Source organism: Anolis carolinensis, chromosome 3 (genome assembly GCF_035594765.1).
Source record: "Anolis carolinensis isolate JA03-04 chromosome 3, rAnoCar3.1.pri, whole genome shotgun sequence".
NCBI classification, from domain to species: Eukaryota; Metazoa; Chordata; class Lepidosauria; order Squamata; family Dactyloidae; genus Anolis; species Anolis carolinensis.
The window spans coordinates 97046136-97071892 of NC_085843.1; the positions used below are offsets into that span (position 1 = coordinate 97046136).

The 25757-nt window shown below is 37.5% G+C and overlaps 1 protein-coding gene across 4 annotated transcripts in view; it reads left to right on the forward strand.

Moving 5' to 3' along the window:
- The window catches only part of rps6ka3 (ribosomal protein S6 kinase A3), a 59260-nt gene that overhangs the window by 13593 nt on the left and 19910 nt on the right, over positions 1 to 25757 (forward strand). For all 4 annotated transcript variants that reach the window (XM_062977234.1, XM_062977236.1, XM_062977237.1 and 1 more), the window contains exons 3-10: positions 12434 to 12550; positions 13580 to 13661; positions 16088 to 16168; positions 17738 to 17817; positions 18322 to 18428; positions 19051 to 19088; positions 19248 to 19390; positions 22868 to 22938. In XM_062977234.1, the coding sequence (XP_062833304.1) occupies positions 12434 to 12550; positions 13580 to 13661; positions 16088 to 16168; positions 17738 to 17817; positions 18322 to 18428; positions 19051 to 19088; positions 19248 to 19390; positions 22868 to 22938 (719 nt within the window). The remainder of the gene's footprint in view (positions 1 to 12433; positions 12551 to 13579; positions 13662 to 16087; positions 16169 to 17737; positions 17818 to 18321; positions 18429 to 19050; positions 19089 to 19247; positions 19391 to 22867; positions 22939 to 25757) is intronic.

The window sequence follows — 25757 nt, forward strand, 5'->3', positions numbered from 1 at the left end:
CAGTACTTATAATCCAGGTAACCCCATGCAGTCTTTGTTCTGACATTCATTAAAGAACTTAAAGTTTTGCAGACTCTTGACAGAGTTAAGCATGATGTGCCAAAAACTTTTTACATATAACAGTATGAACAGGAAAGGGGCCAGAAAATCCATTTACTTCTATTTCAAGTTATCCATTTGACATGTTATGATAGAATAAAAAGCTTCAAAGCTTCTTTATACGTATTTAATGGTAAGTTAAATGCCTGTGAAGTGTCATTGCTGTGGTTATAATATTTGTCATGTCTGTAATTTGGGGACTGCCTGTATATTGTTACTAGCAAAATTCAATAACATCTTGAATCCAAAAAAGTGATACATTTATTGGGCTATATAACTATCTTGAGCCCCTGATGGCACAGTGTGTTAAAGCGCTGAGCTGCTGAACTTGAAGACTGAAAGGTTGCAGGTTCAAATCCAGGGAGCGGAGTGAGCGCCCACTGTTAGCGCCAGCTTCTGCCAACCTAGCAGTTCGAAAACATGCTAATGTGAGTAGATCAATAGGTACTGCTCCGGTGGAAGGTAACGGCGCTCTATGCAGTCATGCCAGCCACATGACCTTGGAGGTGTCTAAAGACAACGCCGGCTCTTTGACTTAGAAATGGAGATGAGCACCAACCCCCAGAGTTGGATACAACTGGACTTGACGTCAGGGGAAACCTTTACCTTCGCTAGAACTATCTTAACTGACAACAAAAACAACATCTTGACAAAATGTAGGCCGATGACTCTAAACATTATATATTTTTGGTCTTCTGCATATTTTTAACACCTTTGTCTGATGAAGAAGCTAGTAGTTTCAAAAGCTTGCATGATGCATTTTAAGCATGTTTGTTTGGCCCAATAAAGGTATTGCTGTTTTGTGGATTTTGCAACTTGTGGTATTCCATATTGGTGTTTAGTGCAATCTTTAGAAGGAAGCTATATATATTTTGGTTTACAAGAAAAGCCTTTTGACCATCTTGTATAACAGTGGTTCCCAAACTTATTTGGCCTACTGCCCCCTTTCCAGAAAAAAATACTACTCAGCGCCCCCTGGAAAGGGAAGCGTGGCTTAAAGGGGTGGGCGTGGCTCCTGCTCAAGAGGGCGGAACTGAGCCTCTTCCCTAGTCCAAGATGCAGGGCTGGGAGGGGGAGGTGGGTGGTGCCACAAATGGGCGGTCAGAACCGGAATGGGCGGGGTTACCAGCTGCCAGGACACAGGGGGCAGGGCTAGAGGGGGGGGGCTCTCCCCAAGTGCCTGACAGGGCTGAACCTCTATACCCCACCCCCATGTTCTAACAAGCACCTCAGGGGTGGTATACAAAGGCTCTTGGGAAGAGGTCCTGCCCCTAGCCCTGTCTTTTAGTCCTAAAAGGCCTCTCAGGAGAGGTATAGAGGCTCAGCCCTGTCTCCAGCACTTGGGAAGAGGCCCCGCCCCTCACCTAGCCCCACCCCCGTGTCCTAATAGGTGCCATCACCGCCCCCCCTGGATCACTGCAACGCCCACCAGGGGGCGGTAGTGCCCACTTTGGGAATCATTATTGTATAATATTGTGTTTCTTACCCTAATTCAGTGATTCTCAACCTGTGGGTCCCCAGATGTTTTAGCCTTCAACTTCCAGAAATCATAACAGCTGGTAAACTGGCTGGGATTTCTGGGAGTTGTAGGCCAAAATATCTGGGGACCCACAGGTTGAGAACCACTGCCCTAGTTGATTTGATGACTTTGGAAAGTCCATAAGCTTGATGTGAAGGCAGTACGCACTGTTTGACCTACAGAGGTGTGTCAGCAATGATCCTGCATGCTCTGTGAACAACTTTTGATAATGTATATTTTATCAGTTTTTCTAATTCCTTTAAAACTGTCAAATGCAGTATTTCCCTCAGTTAGTTATGTACTATGTAAAGTACTTTTTTTGTCATTTCAGGATATGCTGCTAGTCAGTTGAATTTGATTTATCAAATTGTTGTTGTTATCCTCCTTCCACAGATTTGACATTCAAAGCAAGTTACAAAAATGAAGAGATACTGGGTTAAACATAAAAACAGAAAGTTAATGTTAAAATATAATTTAACTTTCTATGTAATTAAAATATATTCATTTAAATGGCAAGAAATACAGCATCCTGTTAAAAGTTCTTTTCTTCTTAATCTGTTGTAATAAAAGGTCATCTATTGTAGGATACCAAGGAAGAAGATAGTCTATCCTTCTTGGGAAGTGAGTTCCCATTATGCCTTTGAGAGGAGTAGGGCCAATAGAATTGTGATGTCTCATGGGCCATGTAGTCCCGTTCCCAGTACTATTGTGGCAGACGAAGAGGAAAACTTTGGTTTCCCACCGTTTCAGCCAGAATTGGAGCCCTTGCACCTGCAGGATGTTTGCCCTCCAGAAGCCAGCCAAACAAGTCTTGGGCAGAATTCTCCCCCGTTCTCTCGTAAGGATAATTATAATCGAGATAGAGGCGCTAGGGAGGCGAATCGCCGAAGCGCCAGAATCGCTGCCAGACAATTAGCTGATTAAGCCTGTTTCCCTTGGGAAATCTTAAGGAGTCATGCATCTGGACATAGTATGGGTTTCACTTCTTGTTCCCCAGGGAAAGTGTTCCTTGGCGGGAAAACAAGATCCTATATAGGTGTTTACCCGCAAGGAGATCCTTGCGGAGTCAATTCGTCAGCTTCAGGAGTGAGATCGTGTGTGGACTACGTTACTCCAGTTCCTTGTTTCCAGGACCTTGCCACGGACCTTGTTCTAGTTCCAAGCCTGCCTTGTTCCCTGGACCTCGCCTCGGACCTCGTTCTTGCTTCTTGCTTCTTGTTGCCACGTATCAAGTCTTGTTTGCCAAGAATCTAGTTTGTTTTCCAGCCTTGTTGTCAAGCTCTATTGGACTAAAGGACCCTGTCATTTCCCCACACTTACTCGGCAAGTGTGTGTTTCGGTTATTGGATTATAACTTTGGACTCTAATATCTCATATTGGACATTGATTTCCTGGACTATATTTGACCTTTCCTGAAAGGTCTACTTCTGAACTTTATTCTTCACTTGTTTTTATTGACTTTATATATTCCCTTAATAAAGATATTAGATAGAATCTGGTCTCTGCGCATGGTTATTGGTGCTCTGCAGCCTGGGTCCTGACAAGAATAGCCTCACATAAAAATGTCAAATCGTCGACAGACTTGAATGGGAACAAACATCTGTAAATGATATTGACCTGAGGCATGTATAGCTTTATAGGGCATAACCAACAATTTGGCTTTTACCCAAGAACAGAGCAGTATCCAGCAGAGCTGATGTAGGTTTGTTGTATACTTCCAGCAAGTAGTCCTGTACTGTAGTAGCAGCTCTTTGGTCCAGTTGAAATGTTTGTGCATACTCTCAAAGCAAAAACTACTGTAGAGTGTTTCCGTAAACAAATGTGCTACAACTAAAGCATGTGTCCCCCTGGACAGATCATACAATTTACAGGAATAGGAGCTCCCCGTCTTGTATGTATATCGGTTCAGTCATGTTGCCCTTGTCCAGTCCATTACTGATAACAGTCACTGATTCAGAAACTAAACAGCTTCTTTGGTGTTGATTGGAAAGAAGAAATAGAGTGGTCTTGTAACAGAAGATGTATTTTTCATTTTCTTTGCTAGTAAGGCCTACCATGAAATTCCCTTTTCTTTTCCACAATGCTTTGCTTACCCTTTCACTGAACCATGATATCCATTTTATCTGTGACCTTCTGATTCCATGTTTTAACCTTTGGCAGGGCACCTAAGCATACAAATAAACATACTTTGTTTGGAAAATTTCTATTTGATTAAATGAATGGGAGATGCCATATACTTATCTGGCATTCTGGAGTTCATATAAACATCAGTTATTGTTTTACACTAAATCATATAAAGATCTAGCAAATGGTTTGACTTGGAAATGTAAATAAGCCTTCAGAGAAGATGACTTTTCAAGTACCTGACATGCTGATTCAGCAAATAAATCCCTGCCAACACAGACTACAAATTGGTGCTATGATGCGCAATTCAAATTCTTCTTTTTTGTGTGTTGCTTTCTTTAGTGTAGCATATTGTGTAGATACCTAAGGAAGTCCATATTTCCTTATATAAAATAGTATGAAAACTATGAGTGTTGATTTAACTTCCATAAAACAGCAGTCAAATATGTTTTAAATTCAGTTAAATGCCTCTTCAGTTAACTCAAGCAACTAGCAAAAATAGACAAAAAATATACTGTACTTCAAATAAAAATTAGTTTTAGCAAAAATGCCAGTTTAAGTTAAGTTTATCTTTATTTCTCTTAATTTGCTAATAATTACTATGCTGCTGCTGCTGCTTAGTCGTTTAGCCGTCTGCAACTCTTCGTGACCTCATGGACCAGTCCACGCCAAAGCTCCCTGTCGGCCGTCACCGCCCCCAGTTCCTTCAAGGTCAAGCCAGTCACTTCAAGAATACCGTCCATCCATCTTGCCCTTGGTTGGCCTCTCTTCCTTTTTCCTTCCATTTTCCCCAGCATCATTCTCTTCTCCAAGCTTTCCTGTCTCCTCATGACGTGGCCAAAATACTTCAGCTTTGCCTCTAATATCCTTCCCTCCAGTGAGCAGCCGGGCATTATTTCCTGGAGGATGGACTGGTTGGATCTTCTTGCGGTCCAAGTCACTCTCAGGATTTTCCTCCAGCACCAGAGTTCAAAAGTGTCTATCTTCCTTCGCTCAGCCTTCCTTATGGTCCAGCTCTCGCATCCATAGGTTACTATGGGGAATACCATGGCTTTGATTATGCGGACCTTTGTTGCCAGTGTGATGTCTCTGCTCTTCACTATTTTGTCAAAGTTGGCCATTGCTCTCTTCCCAAGAAGTAAATGTCTTCTGACTTCCTGGCTACAGTCTGCATCTGCAGTGATCTTCGCACCTAGAAATATAAAGTCTGTCACTGCCTCCATGTTTTCTCCCTCTATTTGCCAGTTATCAATAGGTGTGGTTGCCATGATCGAGGTTTTCTTGACGTTTAACTGCAACCCAGCTTTTGCACTTTCTTCTTTCACTTTGGTGATAAGGTTCCTCAGCTCTTCCTCACTTTCGGCCATAAGAGTGGTATCATCTGCATATCTAAGGTTGTTAATGTTTCTTCCAGCAATTTTATCTCTGGCCTTGGATTCCTCAAGCCCTGCATGTCGCATGATGTGTTCTGCGTACAAATTGAATAGGGAGGGTGAAAGTATGCAGCCCTGCCGCACTCCTTTCCCAATCTTGAACCAGTCTGTTGTTCCGTGATCTGTTCTTACTGTGGTTACTTGGTCTTTATACAGATTTCTCAGGAGATAGACAAGGTGATTTGGTATCCTCATACCACCAAGAAAATGCCATAGTTTATTATGATCCACACAGTCGAAGGCTTTAGAATAAAGCAGAAGTAGATGTTTTTCTGAAACTCCCTGGCTTCCTCCATTATCCAGCAGATATTGGCAATTTGGTCTCTAGTTCCTCTGCCTTTTCTAAACCCAGCTTGGACATCTGGCAACTCTCACTCCATGTATTGCTGGACTCTGCCTTGTAAGATCTTGAGCATTACCTTACTGGCATGGGAAATAAGTGCCACTGTACAGAAGTTAGAGCATTCTTTAGCGTTCCCCTTTTTTGGCATGGGGATATAAATTGATTTTTTCCAATCTGATGGCCAATCTGGTATTTTCCATATTTGCTGGCATATGGCATGCATCACCTTGACAGCATCACCTTCCAAGATTTTAAACAGCTCAGCTGGGATCCCGTCGTCTCCTGCTGCCTTGTTGTTAGCAATGCTTCTTAAGGCCCATTCAACCTCACTCTTCAGGATGTCTGGTTCTAATTCACTCACCACACCGTCAAAGCTATCCTCTATATTATTATCCTTCCTATACAGATCTTCTGTATATTCTCGCCACCTATTCTTGATCTCTTCAGCTTCTGTTAGGTCCCTGCCATCTTTGTTTTTGATCATGCCCATTTTTGCTTGAAATTTGCCTCCGATGTTTCTGATTTTCTGGAAGAGATCTCTTGTCCTTCCTATCCTATTGTCTTCTTCCACTTCCATGCATTGCTTGTTCAAAAATAGTTCCTTGTCTCTCCTGGCTAACCTCTGGAATTGTGCATTTAATTGGGCATATCTCCCCCTATCACTGTTCCCTTTCGCCTTCTTTCTTGGGCTACTTCCAGTGTCTCAACAGACAACCATCTTGCCTTCTTGGTTTTCTTTTTCTTTGGGATGTACTTTGTTGCTGCCTCCTGAACGATGTTGTGGACTTCTGTCCATAGTTCTTCTGGAACTCTATTAAATCTAGTCCCTGAAATCTATTCTTCACCCCCACTGCATATTCACTGGGAATATTTGTGAGATCATATCTAATTGGTCTGTTTATTTTCCCCATTTTCTTTAGTCTGATTCTAAATTTTGTAATAAGAAGTTCGTGATCTGAACTACAGCCAGCTCCAGGTCTTGTTTTCACCGACTGGATGGATGTCCGCCACCTTTGGCTGCAAAGGATGTAGTCAATCTGATTTCGGTGTTGACCATCTGGTGAAGTCCATGTGTAAAGCCGTCTTTTAGGTTGTTGGAAGAGAGTGTTTGTTATGCACATTGAGTTTTCCTGGCAAAATTCTATCAGCCTACATTCTGCTTCATTTTGTTGTCCCAGACCATGCTTGCCTGTGATCCCAGTTATCATTTGACTGCCCACCTTAGCATTCCAATCTCCTGTAATGAGAATAATGTCTCTTTTTGGTGTGTTATCCACTAAGTGCTGCAGGTCCTCGTAGAACTTATCTAATTCTGCTTCTTCAGCAGCTGTGGTTGGGGCATATATTTGGATCACTGTGATGTTAAATGGCTTGCCTTGAACTCGAATTGAGATAATTCTGTCATTTTTTGGGTTGTATCTAATCACTGCTTTTGCAACTTTATTATTAACTATGAAGGCTACTCCATTTCTTCGGTGTTCTTCTTGTCCGCAGTAGTAGATCTGGTGGTCATCTTTTGTGAAGTGACCCATTCCAGTCCATTTCAGTTCACTAACTCCCAGAATGTCTATCCTTAATCTTGACATCTCATCAATAGCCACATCCAGTTTGCCCTGGCTCATAGATCTTACATTCCAGGTTCCTATATTGTGTTGATCTCTAGAACATCGGATTCATCCTTCACCTCCAGCACCGTTGGCCGTTGGCCTTCCTTTCGGCTTTGAGCTAACTGCGTCATCACATCTGGGGCTACTTGGACTAGTCCTTTGCTCCTCCCCAGTAGCATTTTGACCATCTTCTGACCTGGGGGTCCTATCTTCCGATGGTATACCAACATTTCTCTGATTGTACTGATCCATGTAGTTTTCATGGCAAGAATACTGTGGTGGGTTGCCATTACCTTCCCCAGGGATCATGTTTGGTCTGACCTCTCTGCCATGACCTTCCTGTCTTGGGTGGCCCTGCACGGTATAGCTCATGGCTTCATCGAGGCACTCAAGCCCCAGCACCACGTCAAGGTAACGATCCAAGCTGGGGAATAATTACTATATTTAGATATTAATATCAGACTTTATGGTATGATATAGGTAGTCCTGTCTGTAATAGTATCTCTCAGGCAACCAGAAACTACATGTATCTGGCATCTACCAATCCCCATGAGTGCCAATTAACTGAGAGTCTATAGCTAATTGTAGTACATTAAATAGTTAATTGTCTGGAGGACACCAAGATACTTAAATAGGCATAAAACTATTGTGAGGGCTAAACTTTGTGGGTAGAATAGTATATTGGAGGTATTGTACTATGTGATGTGCAGCCTCTTGGCAGTGGGTTGGGGAATCAATTAGTCCAGATGGCCTTACAGATAGAATTTTTTTCTGATATTCATATTCCTGTATATTGGCTTGCAACTAAATGATACAAGCATTATTGCACCTTCTCAACATTACTGAATACTTAGTGAAGCAGTATATTATGTCTGGAACAGTCCTAAGTCTTAAACGGGAAAACATTGCTCAAATATTTTAAAGAAAAAAATTAACTAGTACGTCTAGAAGGGTGTAACAAATCAGAATGATATTGCAATTACAGTTAGATAAGCATAGTGTTCTTAGCTCTTATTTTGTATCACCATTACAAACTGGTTTCAGTTTGTACCTTTTTGTCTTGCTCCCTTGTGTTTTAAGAATTTATACCTCTGTAAAATGTATTGATAGTAGGAAAATGAAGCATATTACGTTCCCTGATCAAAGTGCTGTCTGTACTTATTGCTTTCCTTTGAAATGGTGCAATATTTCACTTTTCCTGTTGTCATCATGTACACTCATCCTGCCAGTAAGAAGCATAGTCAGCTGCTGACAGGATTGCACTTCCCTCTTTCCACTGTTGTGAAATACGTAATGACAAAGATTGTCAGTTCTGGGCCCCTCATCTACTCAGAGTCCAATTCATCCGGGCTCAAGTATCACAGTGATACAAAGTCACAAGTGGAATAAAAATGATGGCTTGTTGGTTATGTAAAGATCTTAAAAGGGATGCAACAATAAAACTTAAAGCAAAGGCAAACCCGACTCACATTTGTTCAGCTGACCAAAGCTTCCATTTCCTATAGCTTCCTTCTAATGAGGTCTTTATAATGAAGTAGCTGTGCCTGACCTTGCGTTGCTGTGGCGAAGTGTGGTGGTATGGAAAATAAAGTACTGTATTAAGGAATTGGTGATAGTTAGTATATGTTATTTCCTAAAGCTTGTGAACATACAGTATTTCTTGTTGTTTCTTTTTTTGTCTGTTGGAGGGAAGTATGAATGATGCAATTAGCCAGAATGATTAGCATCTAACAGCCTTTCAGCTTCAAAGCCTGGCTTCTTCCTTCCTGGGGGAATCTTGTTGGGAGGTGTTAGCTGGCCCTGATGGTTTCATGTCTGGAATTCCCCTGTTTTCAGAGTGTTGTTCTTTATTTACTGTTCTGATTTTAGATATTATATTGTTCTGTTTTGTTATACCACAGTAATTTTTATATATTCTGATTTTAGTGTTTTTGAATACTTGGAGGCAGATTGTATTCATTTTCACAGTTCACAGCAACATGATGATGATGATGACGACGACTTTGGTAATACACACTGCTTCACTCCCTTCTCAGCTTCCTTTCTGGAAGAATCCTTTCTTGGGAGGTGTTAGCTGGCCCTGATTGTTTCCTTTGTGGAATTCCCAATTTCCCTGCTTTCAGAGTGTTGCTCTTTATTTACTGTCCTGGTTTTAGAGATTATATTGTTCTGTATTATTCTACCACAGTAATTATTTCATATTACAATAGATTCTCACTGATCCAACATTCGCTTCTCCAGTGTTCTGGATTATCCAACGCAGTCTGCCTTTTAGTAGTCAATGTTTTTGTAGTCAGTGTTTGAAATTCATTGTGATATTTTGGTGGTAAATTTATAAATACAGTAACTACTACATAGCATTACTACGCATGGAACTACTTTTTCTGTCAATTTTGTTGTATAACACCATGTTTTGGTGCTTAATTTGTATAATGATTACCTAATTTGATGTTTAATGTTTTCCTGAATCCCTTCTTATTATCCAACATATTCACTTATCCAACATTCTGCTGGCCTGTTTATGTTGGATAAGTGAGACTGTACTGTATATTTATAATCTTATATTATCTGCTTAGAACTGGATTATATGAGGCCCCTTCTACAAAGCTGTATAAAATACACACTGAAGTGGATTATATGGCAGTGTGGAGTCAAGATAATCCAGTTCAAAGCAGATAATATAAGATTATAAATGGGTTATATAGCTGTGTGAAAGGGCCTTGAGTCTACACTGCCATATAATCCAGTTAAAATCTGATAATCTGTATTTTATAGGCAGTGTGGAAGAGGCCTAAGTGAGGCCTAACTCTGCCTGTCCCCTGGGCTGAGTGGGTTGCTAGGAGACCAAGTGGGAGGAGCTTAGCCTTCTAAGTGACAGCAATGGAATAAAAGCAATTATTCTTCTCCCTCTAATTAGGACTTTATTTTTCTTTTCTTTTTGTTGTATGAACATAGAGGCATGGATGAGGGGTTGTGCTGTCAATTTTCAAGGTTGTGGGGTGTTTAGTTTTGTTGTTTTGTCCTAGGCCGAAATTTCATTACCCTTTTATAGATATAGATAGATAGAGATTAGAAACCTCAGTCTGGATACTTGGGTTAGATTATAGCCAAAGACATTTCCTCAGGACCAGACTGGTGACCTGATTTCTCAAGGTCTTTAAATAGCCTCCTTCCCTTGTTCTGAAAGTGCTGACACTTTCACAAACAAACGAGAAAAAGATCACCTCCTCTAACAAAGAAATAGCTTCTCAAGCATTCCAGGTTGGAAATATCCTTATCTGTCTTTATACTGTGCTCAACTGGAGTGATTGGCTACAACTACTAGAAAGCTGCCTTCTTAATATTTTTGTTAGAGGTCAGCTTAATTAGCCAATAAATCCTCAGTTATTATGTTTTGCATCCCTTAAGAATATATAATCCTGGTATTGATATCACTCATCACCTTCTATTGAAAATAATATGCCCCACCCAGAAGCTTTTTTAGTAGACCCTACATTTTATGTGGTTTATTTCCATTCCAACTTTTTCTAGCAGTTTCCATTATAATTTCTGATCACTTCTAGTTTTGAAATAACACAGGTTAACCTATGTTATGAGTAGTTCTTTACCTTTTGGTGTAACTGTAACAGTAAGATCATTGGAATACAGTTTGGAAACTTTTGTCAGTTTTAATACATATATGGGCAACTTTGTACATTACACAGAAATATTTTTGTAGTAAGTAACATATATAAAGGCATTTGATTTAAATTTTCACTGAGCCAAAAAGCTGGAAAAAGGTGGGAGTATTTATTTAAAAAATGAGTGGGTATGAGGAAGCCTCAGTTATGAATCTTGACCTACTTTATAGGATTATTGTGAAATTGAGCTAGATACATTGCCATACCTAATCTCATTGAAGGAGATAGATATGAATCTACCAAATTGTGGAAAGTAAACTATTTAAATATGAGGAATTACGAAATGTGTCACAGATTTATATACATATCAACCTAAATACCCTATAGATAGCAGATGCTGTGTGATCTTGGAAACTCAACAGTCAGCTGTGGTAATCAATTAAATGGGAAATCACCAAATACTAGTTGTTTCAGGCTATATTTCAGAGGGGGGAAATGGGAACATCCCCTCTGAATAGTCTTTGCCTAAGAGAAAATTGTGATATTCACAAGGTCAGCATAATTTGACAGGCAACTTGGAGGCACAGACACACAAATAAATTGCATATTAGGCCCGGGCTGTGGCGCAAGCTGGTGAGCAGCCAGCTGAGACCAATCACTCTGACCAAGAGGTTATGAGTTCGAGGCCAGCTCGGAGCCTGCGTTTGTCTTTGTCTTTGTTCTATGTCAAGGCATTGAATGTTTGCCTTATATGTGTAATGTGATCCGCCCTGAGTCCCCTTCGGGGTGAGAAGGGCGGAATATAAATACTGTAAATAAATAAATAAATAAATAAATATTAAATATTTTGCATTTAGACAAGTTTTGCACTATGTAAGGATACAATTTCAGAGAAACTGGAAAGAAGAGATCCCAGAAATTGATACCTTTGCTTCTGATGCAATGTTCGCAGTGGGAATTCTGCATATTTCTTGCAGTGAGATCCAGAAATCATCCTTTGTATGCAGGACAAAAATAAGAAGTTCTTCTTTTGCCATCACTGTATCTAGTGAGAATCAATTTGAGCTACCATTTGAACTGGTAGTGCAGCAGTTATATATCTAGTAAAAGAAAACAGTCTAAAATATTCTTTAAAAGCATATTATACATTAATGGCCTAACTTTAGAGTTCTGGTGTGTAGTTAAAATTACTTTCAGATGGCTATTCTTCCCTTTTAACTTCCTTAATTTGGAAAAAAGGGTGTTCATAACTCTAATGGGGCATTTATGCAGATGGAATTACTTTAGTTAGTAGAACTGGGAGAGAGGGCTGATTCCCCCTCCCAATTCAAGCCTTCCCAAGGAAATTGGTTTTCCACTGGGTGTGTGTTTTGGGAGTGGAGAGTTAAATTGCCTTAGAGGTTAACCACCAATGTGATGTTCTGTGTAAGTCATAGGCATCTGCTCTTTTGTACTTCTTTACTTTGTGCTCATCTGGAAATGCATGCCCAATTAATGGTTTCCCTAAATATGAGGGAAATCTGAGTCTCTGCATTTTGTTCAATCAACATTAAGATGATTGAAACTCGATATTCTTAATATGTGTCATTATTGACAACTGTGAAAGTGAATTTTGAATAGCTATCTTGAAAAATATTTTTGATACATTTTCCAAGCTTTTCAATAGATACTCTTATTTTCTTTTGCAGGAAGAAGGCAATATTAAAGAGATTGCAATAACATACCATGTCAAAGAGGGACATGAAAAAGCAGATCCTTCACAGTTTGAACTCCTTAAAGTCCTAGGACAGGGATCTTTTGGAAAGGTAAGGAAGGACCTTTTTATGCACGCTGTCATGGTGTTCAGAAGGGCTTTTCTGAGCTGATTTCCCAGAATAGATGCTCTGGTTTTGTAATGCCACCTGGTGAATCTTTTGTTCTAATCTCCTTAATTATCTGTTAGTTTGCTGCCTTATCCTAGATTTAAATGTGCAGGAATAACTATTGTCAGATATTTGCAATGCTCTGTATAAGCTGAATGTATTCTTTGAAATCTCAGTATCTACCAAAATACCTATGATGTAGATTTTCAAATAATAATTTATACACAGTTGGTTTCTGTAGGTAAGCAGTGAGCAACCTATCTTGTTTTAGTCCAGTGATCAAGATACGACTGATATATTTCATGAGATCTGTTGAAAATGCACCTTTAAAATAAGTGTAGCAGATCAGGTCTTTTTTCTTGAAATAACCTGATTTTCCACAATCATGTGTGAAATGTGACCTTGGTGGCACCCAACTCCCTCTGACTCCCACCCCCCTTTTTTTTTTTTTTAAATCAAAAAATGTAACTTGCCTGTAGTGGAAGCCTCCAGGTATGGTTATCTATCTTTTAAATAGGTTGTAGGCACACTTGTTTGACATAAAAAGGCTCCTTTTAAAAAAGAAAAAACGTTTGGATTTTTTTGGGGGTGATAACAGCAATATTCACAAGAAGCCCCCAAAGAGGTCCCAGACCTGCCTAGGTTTTCCATTCCCGTGCTGAAATATATCATTTAACTGATACCTATTTCCTGAAAATCAGGTACTGTATAAAAATAACATGAATCAAGCTTATGAAAGTTGTGCAAAAAATGCAGTTTAATTCCATCCAAGGTGGGGTTAGAATGACAAACATGCATGAGGGAAGATTAAGTACATGTCATTTTGCCTTCTCCATTGTGCTGAGTTGATTTTTGTGTGAATATAGTTTGTGTATGTGTATATAATAAGTTCTTGCCCTTGGTCTGTTCATTTATTCAATTTTTTTGTTTAGTAGGTAGATGTTATAAAACATTTGTCTCTGCTTAATACAGGTATTCCTTGTCAAAAAAATCTCAGGATCAGATGCCAGACAGCTGTATGCAATGAAAGTGCTAAAAAAAGCAACGCTGAAAGGTAAACTATACAACCTATATAGAAATGTTTTCCTTTTAGAAATGATTCGTAGTAATATTTTTGCTGACCTTGGTGGCTGTCCAGATAGGTATGTTCATGATCTGCACTCATAAGATTCTTCTGCTTCTAACATGATTTCCAAAAGTAGGATATGCTGAAAGGGTAAATTTAACGCTTGGGCACTCATAGTTAGCAGAAACTAGCAGTTCTGCTTCCTGACATTGGCATAGTATTTGAGCTTCAGTATAAATTGAGATATTTTTAATCATTTGAAAATAACAATAGTTCATATATTCAAGGTACTTGAAGCTCTAGTAGCAAAAGTAAAAGTGATTTATTGAACCTGATTCATGTACATTGTAATTTTGCAAGGTAACACTTGGTAAATCTCCCTAGTGATATGCTATAGATTTCTCATAGTGTGAGAAATGAGTATGGACTGTGTTGATGCCAGTCTAGTCGATTCCTATATGCATATTACATAAGAATAGGGCTGAGTTGGCTTCACCTAATCACGGGCTAGACAGAAATGTAATGTAGACAAAAACTGGTCTTCATCCAAATCATATTTTCTTGATAGTCTCTTTGTCATTTTTCACCACTTTTGCTTACTTAAAAGTAGCCTCCAATTGAAAATATATGTAATGTATTTATTATTTTCTCCAAAAAGGAACTCAGAACTAAACTGTAGAATCAAACACAAAATGTAAAATTAAAGTCAACCGAAAATAGCCAAGTAGTTGAACCTTCTTCAACAACAGACCAGTTCAGTAAAACAAATTCTGCAGTTTACTAGTGTAAAGTAAAGCCAACCTAGTCTCTCTTATCAAGGAATTCCAGAGTCTGAAAGTGGACACTGAGTTGACCCTGCACATTTCTACTATCACATGGGAAGTGTATTTATTACCTTTGTTGATGCTACATGTATATAGACTAGACTTGAAAACGTCTCAACTGGAGATGTCTTTATTTTGAGATGCATATATATAAATTTGGGTGCTTATATTATTTGTTCAGTCTAATCTGTCAAGTGTATATCTGTCTTCCAGGGTCTTAAATTTAGTTTCTAATTTAGAATGATGGTCTAATAGAATGCCTTACTCAAGAAACAAACATTTTCAGGGATCTAAGTGTGTACTGTCTTGCATAGGAATTTATTTCTAGAAAGGGTTTTTAGTGCCATTATTATTAAATTAAGTGAATGAATTGTTAGTTGTACAAAATAATTACATTTTGCAGAATATATTGCAGATTTAATCAACCACTTCTATGGACTGAGAAGAAATCTGATTATAAACTTCACCTCAAATTAGCCATCTTTTTAATATAAATTTTAACTGGGAACTAAAGGCTGGTGACTGAGTTGAACTCAGAGTATGCTATTTTAATTGGTTAAGGGTTGTAAGTATCTCTAATACTTACTTTAAATACATCTACTTGTTGTAGCTGATAAATTGTTATAAATTATAATATATTATTAGTGCTTAAATGCAGTTAGTTTCTCAATTGCAGTATTAGAATTGACTCTCATAATGGAATATATATATAGTCATTTTGCTTTATATATGTCGCTCTTTTTTATTGTATGAGAGAAATGTATTTTAATGCAAATTGCTTAGATTTCATTGTACTGAGCGGTATATAAACAATATGAGGAAAAAATAGGTTAGGTTGAAAATTGCTTAATAGTGCTATAGCATTCTTGTAGATCCAATATGTGTGATTTCTTGTATTTGGTAAATCAAAGCCCATGCAAAGGTGCAACATGACAGTGACTTGCAAGAATTAGTGAGAGCCTCCATTTCACTTGTTCCTTTGTGGGAGTATCACAAATTCATCTGCCTATATCACAATTAGCCATTTCCTAGCTGTTCAAACTTTAGGTAGTTATTTATTGAACTTTCTACCATGTTCAGTTTTGTCTGAATTGCCATTGGTTTACAATACAACCTGCAGGACCAGTACTCATTGCTTCATCTTTCCATGTCCAGAAAAGTATGTCTTGACTTAGAATTTTCTAGGTCCTCCAGACAATTCTATTATATGCTTCTTCCAGAAACCACTATAGAGTTGGATTTTCTAGGTCATCTAGGGAGATTCCATGATAATATATGGCAGAATTAGTTCATTTTGATAGGACTCACAGTGATCCACCGTTTCCTGTTTCTGTGGTAAGTTCAGGAATGTTTCTCCTGGGGATACATGGGTCATATTGTAGTTTGATTAGATAATATTACAAGTTGTGTTATGTCAACTGAACCAAAGATGACAGTTTTTAAAATAGCATTTTTCTTTGCCATCTATCCTGAAAATAGCCCTTGAATATTTTTATGTTGTTGCTTTATATAATTGATTCACAATAGATCAAAAGTCCAAATGCACTGTTAAGCTAATAGTATTAAAACACTGGTCAACATCTCTTACAGTACGGGATCGTGTTCGAACAAAAATGGAACGTGATATCTTAGTAGAAGTTAATCATCCCTTTATTGTCAAGTTACATTATGGTAAGTTTAATAAATTTCAAAAATTACTAAAGTAAAAAAATGGTTGAGGTGTCTTTAAGCCATGATATTTTGTAGGTACCATCAAAACAATCAGATGTTTGCAAAATATACTGATGTTCTTTAATGCGGCCCACATTTATTTATTTATTTATTTATTTATTTACAGTATTTATATTCCGCCCTTCTCACCCCGAAGGGGACTCAGGGCGGATCACATTACACATATAAGGCAAACATTCAGTGCCTTAACACAGAACAAAGACAGAGACAAACGCAGCTCCGAGCTGGCCTCGAACTCATGACCTCTTGGTCAGAGTGATTTGTTGCAGCTGGCTGCAGCTGACTGCTCACCAGCCTGCTCCACAGCCCGGGCTGTTTAGTCTTAATGAGTTGTGTTCTGTGCACATGGAGGAAACCTCCTGGATTATGTTCATGTTATTCAGCTAGCAAGTGAACCCCATTTGTATTGGGCCAGTTTAAACTGTGAATGGTTTTTGATATTTTCAGAACAAAAAAGAGACAAGCTACACATGTTAATTGACAGCAAACTGTTTATTTCTTTAAAAAGCTAACACATTTCGATCTATATAAGGAAAACTCTTCTTCAGGAGCTAAAAGCAAAACATAAAAACAAATCTATTATAAAGATTTTTAAAAGATAGGACAACATTTAGTTAAGCATAACTTATAAAACCATTATTTATTGTATCAAAAATAAATATCATTCAGCAGAAACCTCTGGCATTGTAGCCAATGTTATCTAACAGTTTGAACCATTAAGTAGTAAAGAAACCAGGTCTACTGTTTCGTTATTTATACATATTGTGTATTGCCATAATACAGGAAGAACCAATTATATGTGCTGAAAGTTACCACAGGAACATCTGATGGGCAACTGCTCAGCTTGTTATGGTTTTATAAAAAGGCGGAATAGACTGTAAAGTTGAAAACCCTGGTGCCATTACTATCTTTAATAGAAAAACAATGTAGAATGAATACAATATAAAAACATGATAAACTGAGATAATTCTCCAGATAACTAGCTGTTGAGATCTTACGATTCTAGTAGCCACATTCTTGAGGAGGTGGATCCTTGATTGACACAGAATTTAAAAAATATTCAAAGGAAACCTGGTGATGCTCCAAAATGCACGTAAGAATTGTACCCACTGTATTTTCTGAAAGTAAATATTGCTTTCTATGCAAGAGACCTGTTTTCTGCACAGATAATTCTGCTGTCTGCAGCAAACATTTTCAGTGCTGATAACATGATTTGTGCACTAATGAGTTAATTTATGTGTAGCAATTGCTGTTTTCTGGAGAGAAAATTTATTTTATGCTCCCTACAGCTTTCCCAAAAATTAGCTCTCCAAAGCAAGTTTGAGGGATATGGGTCAAGATCGTCCACCACTGGCTTTTACCCATAACTGTTACAGTTGTATTTTCATGTTTTGAATGACTTCTAATGATCTGAGATCTAACCAAAACTAACAAATAATAGTGAAGTATGTGTCTGCACGGTTACATATATGACTTCGACTTGCTGAAATGCATTCTTTTTCCCACCAGCTTTTCAAACAGAAGGGAAGTTGTATCTTATTTTAGACTTTCTCAGGGGAGGAGACTTGTTTACACGCTTATCCAAAGAGGTAAACAATATGCATATTGTAATTATAAATATAAATTAAAGGTCACATTTAATTATAAAATATGTTCAGCTCTTTAGCAAAATATTTATTCTGTTTTTAAAAGTATTCCTTAATTTCTTTATTTCAACATCACTTTCTACCGTTTTCATATGTAATTCTCTTGAATAATCTCTCCCTGCTCCCTGTCCCCCAACTTCTGTTTTTCCTCCACTGTTTAAAAGTTGTACTGGGAAAAGTAGAGCTGTAAGAAATATACTGTGCTGAAATATCATTTGATAGCAGATTATGCAGGCACATCAATCTAAATTGTAGGTCTCATGCATTAATAAACACTTCATTGGCAGCACCAGCCACAGAAGCTTTTATAAACAGTTATAAATATTTATATGCAGTTTTTAAGAGTTGGATTTTACTTTTGAACTGGAAAATGCCTTTCTACTTAAAGTATTTTTGCTCCAGTATTATTTTTAGGAGAATTTAAAAAAACGTGTTTTTCCTTTCTAGGTGATGTTCACAGAAGAGGATGTCAAATTCTACTTGGCTGAATTAGCACTTGCTTTGGATCATCTGCACAGTCTTGGAATAATATACAGAGACCTAAAACCAGAAAAGTGAGAACCAAATATTTTGAACCTTATTAAGCTAAATAGAAAGGTCTGCCATAGTAAAATGTTAAAAATATATTTATTGCAAATTGAGAAGAGTTTCATTTCTTAAATGGAAAACATAAATGTTGCAAATATGACAAATTGCTTTTCTGTCAAAGGAGAAGAGGCAGAACCTAAAATTGGGAGTATATGAAACTGGTTTTGTTTGTTTGTTTCAGAGTTCTAGATGTGATGATTTTGTCAGAAGTTTGTTGTATTTGAAGTTCACTGGTGTTGGCAAGCTATATGAGGCATGTGCAAGGCAACCCTGGGGCCATGCTCATTGCTCTCAATGGCATTTCCTATGCTGAGGCTGAAGGAGGCCATTATACTTGCATGTCAACCAATTAGCATTGTCAGTGCTTGAAATATCATCAAATATCAGTGCCACATCTGCACTGCCATATAATGCGGTTTGGAACTGCATTAGGAGTCTACACTGCGCATATAAGGCAATTTCAAACAGGGGCAGGGCAAGTAATCTTATATCATGTCAACTTTAGATATAATTTCCTGTAACATATTATTGTTGTAAAGACCATTTATATACCAAATTTGTAACAATGAAATTATTTTTTTCTTATAGCATACTACTTGATGAAGAAGGACATATTAAATTAACAGGTATATAAAAGTAAAATTTCACTCAATAAATTATTCATAGACAGTTCCTTAAAAATAAAAAAATCCTTGGGGTGGGACATACATGAAATCTCAATAACCTATTTCACAACTGTTAATTTACTGATACAGAGTATTTCTAAACTGATATCTTTTCTCTAGATTTTGGCTTAAGTAAAGAATCTATTGATCATGAGAAAAAAGCATACTCTTTCTGTGGAACGGTGGAATACATGGCACCAGAAGTTGTTAATCGACGAGGTCATACGCAGAGCGCAGACTGGTGGTCTTTTGGTGTGTTAATGGTAGGTTTCAAATGAAACTGAAGTATTGCTAATCCATAGCAGATTATTTGAAGATAAATTCTATTGTTGTGGAAAATATTTACAAGTAAGAGTGCATAGTAGAAAAAAAAGTAAACTGAGAAAGTTAATAAACTTAATATTTTTAACGTATTATATGCAGCTGTGTAGAATCTTGGCCCTTGCAAAGTACATACACCTAATTTGAAGGTGGTGTGTAGCTTTCTCTTTTGCCCATTCTCACATTACACAGCTCATAGTAAGCAGGAAAATGGCAGGATTAGTAACACAAGCTTTTCTGTCTTATTTGTTGGCAGTTCACAAAGCCACTGTTGAATTCTGCAATGTTGTCCTTATCCTGTAGGGAAATGCATACGGTATTGTGAGACTTCCGGTATGGCTTTGCTGGGTGAAATTAAGACAACAGAAGGCAGTCATTCCTGTCTAGACAAACTTAACAAAACAATACAAAAATCAGAAGCAATGAAGTATAGTGGATCCTTGGTATCTACGGGTATTTGGTTTCAGGACCACCATGGATTCCAAAATCAGTGTATTCTCAGGTCCCATTACATACAATGGTGTGGTAAAATTTGGTGGCTGCCAAAGAATATCTGGTGTTATCGGTTATATTTCAGAGAAAGGCAATGACAACCATATCAGAAACTTGCCTAAGAAAATCCTGTGAAATTCATGGGGCTATCATGTTGATAGGTGATTGGAAGGCAAATACATATGCCTTCACACATCCCACGTAATCAAACTTTATATATATATATCTGAGGTGCTTAAAATGGTAAATATGTTGAATTGGACCCAATCTTAATCATATTTAGTTGTGATGAAATCTACATCCATCGCCTCATCTATAAAATAATATCCTTACAAAACAGAATAATCCAATCACTAATGTATGTCGTAATTTTATTCCCAAAATGATTGCATTGCAGTTACTCAAAGAGACATGAAACAGATATTTTATTTCTGTTATATTTTGATGGATACTTGCAATCCAACAAAATTAGATTTACAGTTAGAAATTGCAGTTAGATCAAATTTTTGTACAGAGTGAGAATATGTGGAAGTTTTTTCTTCATAACATTGTGTAAAGAGGGAGATTCTTTCATGTCAGGAGCGACTTGAGAAACAGTTAAGTCGTTTCTGGTGTGAGAGAATTGGCCGTCTGCAAGGACGTTGCCCAGGAGATGCCCGGATATTTTTGATGTTTTACCGTCCTTGTGGGAGACTTCTCTTATGCATGAGATAAACATAAAGAGAGAGAGAAACATAAAGGTTTAATTTTGATTACTCTAAAAAAATTAATCTGCTTCTCTTCGTATATCATTATTTGCCATATAGATGACTTGGGTATTTCTTTGCAGTATATGGTAACAAAAATTGAATTTTCAACCTTTAAAAATGTTATTAATGTATATGTGGTAGTAAATTAAAAAAGATTAGATGTTTTTGTTTTTCAATTAGATGCAAATTCCTGATTTTTCTTAATTTTATCATACATCAAATATTTTCCACTCTTTTTTGTTTGTTTTTAATGTATTCATTTATATGTTATTCCCCTTAATCAAAATAATATATATTCCAAAAAATAAAGAAACAGAAGGAAGATAGGAGCGAAAGAAAAGACATCAAACTAAAACACAGCAGGGCTCTGACCACTCTCCCTCCTGCTGTAATGAAAAAAATTAAAACTGAAAAAATGTTATTCTCCCTTTAGAGATTATTTTACTAAATTTCTAATAACTATTACCACAAATTATTGCATTCATAGATTTCTTCTGGCTCAAAAAGTTCATGAACTTTTTCCAGTCTTCAAAAACATTTTAACTGGTTTATCCTTTAGAACTCACATTAATCTGACAATTTTAACAATCCATTCTTCCATCATCAGTGCTTCTGTTTCCAAGTTTGCTTAAATAATACTTTTGCTGCTGTTGTCATGTGATGAAGAAATAATCCATATTTGCTACCCTGTTCGTTATTCAAAATACCCAACAGAAATATTTCTGGTCACATTACAAAATGTACCTTTAATTTTTTTTAACATATACATCTCAGGTTACTAACATTTCTCCTTCTTTGAAGTCAACCATATACGAAAAATGAACCTTCCTTATTTTCCCAGCACTGATTTGAAAGATTCTGAAACAAAATATTTTGAACTCTTGACTGAAATATTTTGCATTTTTGTTTGAAAATTAATTCTGTTGCGATGTGGAATCTGTTTTTGGAGCTTGAACAGAGACCAGTGATATAAAGGCAGCATACCACTTATCATATGGCAAATAAGAATGTAAGAATACCAGCATAGAATTAACAGCCATGGTTCCAAGCTATGGATTTCTAGAATTTGTAGTTTGGTGAGGCACCTACACTTTTTGGCAGAGAAGGCTAAAGGCCTTGCAAAACTACAATTCCCATTATTCTGTAGCACTGAGCCATGGCAGTTGAAATGGTGTCAAACTGCATTAATTGTATAGTGTAGGTGCAACCATGGATCACTTAGGATATGTTTGGTCTCTATTAATGTCTCCTTTCTTGTCCTACATAGAAAATGGTTACAAAATCCAACTTCATTGAATTTGGTTTCTATTTACTAGTGATCAGTTTAATAATTTGAGATATCCTTGAAATGTTACTGATATATATAATGTCTCTGAAATATATAGAGTTAAACAGTGTTTCTTGAGGCACTTTACAGATGTATTATGCAATTGTTATCTTCTCTGTTTTGCGAACTAGAGGACATCAAATTGGGGAAGGTTGCTTTAGAGAATAAAAGATTAACTGCAGTCTATGAATGTATTTTCCAGCTCTGCATGTGTATACATGTGTCATTAAGAGATTACATTGCCCATTTTCATTTTGCTTGAAACCTGTAGGGGTATTTTTCAACAACATTTGTATGCCAAATTTATGTTTACTCAGGTGTAAGAATGGAAATGAAAATATTATGTTGGCGAAGGCTTTCATGGCCAGAATCACTGGGTTACTGTGAGTTTTCTGGGCTGTATGGCCATGTTCCAGAAGCAGGAACATGGCCAATACAGCCCAGAAAACTCACAGCAAACGTCAGGAGAGAATCCTTCTGAAGCATGGCCATATAGCCCGGAAAACTCACAACAACCCAAAATCTAATTATCTTGAAAATGCACCAAATATATAGTTTTCCTCTCTAAAAGTAGATGCTCTTAATTCTAGTGGCAAAATCAAATTAGAAAATTAATATCTAAAAATTTTTCCCAGAATTTCAGTCATAAATGTGAAGAATGGGCTGAATATAGATACATTAAACCCTAGATGATTTTAAGATTATACTGTGGATCATTGCTGTGCAGAATTTCTGGTTGCCCTGTATAAATTGGGTTTCTAAAAAATCTGATAAATAGTTTTGTCAAAAAAGTAAATAAAGATTTTGTCCAAGTCTTTTAATTTAATTGATGAAAGTTTTACTCTATACAGTTTGAAATGCTCACTGGTACTCTACCTTTCCAAGGGAAAGACAGAAAAGAAACCATGACTATGATTCTCAAGTGAGTATAAAGATTCTCTTCTTTATATATCTCATCAGATATTCTACTGGGGATGCCCTATCTAATTTATACTCTACCCTCATTTTCAAAGGTACTGATAATCCTGGCTCCCTAATCCATATAACTAATGTCCTTTTCCACCTGGCTATTCTTTCCGTCAAGAGTTGAAAGGACATTTAGTCCAGTATTTCTGTACCTCATAAAAACATATTTTCTGCAAAACTATTTCCCCCTTTCTTTTATTCAATTCCATTTGTGAAATATTAGTGGTGTAGTCCAGTCTTAGAGAACTTTCTTATCTTTTTTCATGTTCACCATTTCTTATCAATAACTTTTTCTTCCAGTATTTTCCTATCTTCACAACATTCCTTGTCCTCCCATGTTGATTTAATTCTCACATACATTAATTACCAGTAGATTGTATATTTTCATTGTACTTATCTAGCAATATTATGAAAATAAGCTTTATTCCTATTCCAATCTTAGTACAAAATGATATTCTGTGAAATATTTCTATATTTTATAATCATAGTGAAATTTACCCAACTACATTTAACACTCATTTGCCTGAGTTTTTCTTTGATTACTGCTTAGATGGTTCTTGGGGTTTTCTGATTTTACTGGTTACCCAGCTTTCCTGTGATAAGGTCGTATTTTTATATGGTCTTCAAAATGCTTAATTATCTTTTGGGAATTTATTTTGCACTTGTGATTTTCTTTCATATCTTTTCCTATTTAAGACATCTAACTTTATTGAGATAATCATTTTCTTCTACAGTTAGTAACTTAGTCCTCCTTTGCTCTTAGTCTTTTCCCTACCCCCTCTGATTACATCCTATAATTTTTCCAATTATAGTTATGGAGATTAAAATGAGGTAACCAAGTGATAACATTCAATGCCTTATACATAGATATAAACATTTTAAAAATCAAGTAAAACCTCTTTGGTTGTAGACCAAGATAAATGAAATGTATAGCAAATTTTGCCATAAAGTCCTTAAGAAGAGTGCTCCTGTTAAGGATCAACCATTAAAGAGGAGCTTTATACTGCAAGTTTTGAGCTCCTCTGGGTTGTGACATATTTTTGGATAGTTTCCTGAATTCATCTCATATTATGGTAAAAGACAGTAGAGGGGGGAGTTGTTTTTTTAAATTATGCAACAGGTCCATCACCCTGGTTTACCCTTCCAACTTTTTCTTACAGGAATAACCATCCAGTTCTTTCTATCCTGTCTTTAAGCTCTCCCCTTTAACAATCAGTTTGTCTACTTCTTAGAAGCTCACAAGACATTGTATTGCTGTTTTCAGTTTATTTCCTTTTAGTTCTCAAAAAAAACGCTACTGTGAACTTGGGGAATCCCCCAAATGGTAGGACGCACAGCCCTTAAGGATTCCGCTGTTTTGTTTCAAGACTAAAGGGAATTTAACTACCAAGTTCACTGATCATTTTAATATATTCACATTGTTTCAGCAATTACTTTAATGTAATTAACTTTGGGCCCCTGGTGGCACAGTATGTTAAAGCTCTGAGCTGCTGAACTTGCGGACCAAAAGGTGCCAGGTTCAAATCCTGGGAACGGAATGAGCACCCGCTGTTAGCCCCAGCTCCTGCCAACCTAGCAGTTCGAAAACATGCAAATGTGAGTAGATCAATAGGTACCACTCCGGCGGGAAGGTAACGGCGCTCCATACAGTCATTCCAGCCACATGACCTTGGAGGTGTCTACGGAGAACGCCGGCTCTTCGACTTAGAAATGGAGATGAGCACCAACCCCCAGAGTCGGTCACGACCGGACTTAACGTCAGGGGAAAACCTTTACCTTTTTAATTAACTTTATTTTTAAGTCTCCTTTGCCTTATCATAAATGAAATAAAACGTTTAGCAAATACCATATTTACTAATGCACATCTTTTTGGGCTTAAGTGCTTAGTCAAAATTGAAATGCGCATTAGATTTAATGGCACATTACAAACATGTGCCAAAAGGTGCCTTTGTCCCTCCATCAGGTTGAGACTAACAAACCCACCAATCTCCGCCTGATGGTGGAGCAGGGGCTTCCCACTCCAAGCCTTTCTCCTTAGTCTCCCAGCTGATCATCTCCCAGCTGAGAGATGAAAGAGAAAAGGGCACTCTTTTCTCTTCCTGGCCATTTCTCCCCGGTCTCCCAACTTAGGAAACAGAGAAGAAAGAGAGCCCCTTCCCTCCCCAAGCCATTTCTTCCCGAGCTCCCACCTTGGGAAACAGAAGAGAAACTGAGCTGCTTTCCCTCCCTAAGAAATAGACAGGAGGGTCAAATGATGAAGCCAAACTTTTTGAAACCCAGCCTTCTTCACCAGCTGGGGGGGAGGGGGGGAGGGAGAGGAAAAGACAGAAGGAGAGAGTCTAGTCAAGCTGAAGCCAAATGGAAGACTTCCAAAGCCCAGTGGTCTTCCCCAGCTGGGAGGGAGATGGGGAGAGACGGAGGGAGCATCTGTTGCCAAGGGACCCAACAAAGTGATTTTTCCAACTCCTTCCCTTGAAAGATAACCTACCATTGAGGGTCTCTCTTTCAAACATTAACTAGCACGGATCTTGCTTAGTTTTCAAGATCAGATATGAATTTTCTCTCCCACTTTAAAACCTGCAGAGTTCTGGGGTTTGTAGTTCAGTGAGTCAAAGTCTTGTCTTGTTGAGAATAGAAAACCCCCTCACTAAACTACAAGCCCCAGAGTCCTGCAGGCACAAATTCTAAATCCTAATTTTTTGGGTGATTGCATTTGGAGTATTTTGTTCCCATAATTCCTTCCAGTAATTCAGGGGAGTTTTCCATGTGATTTGC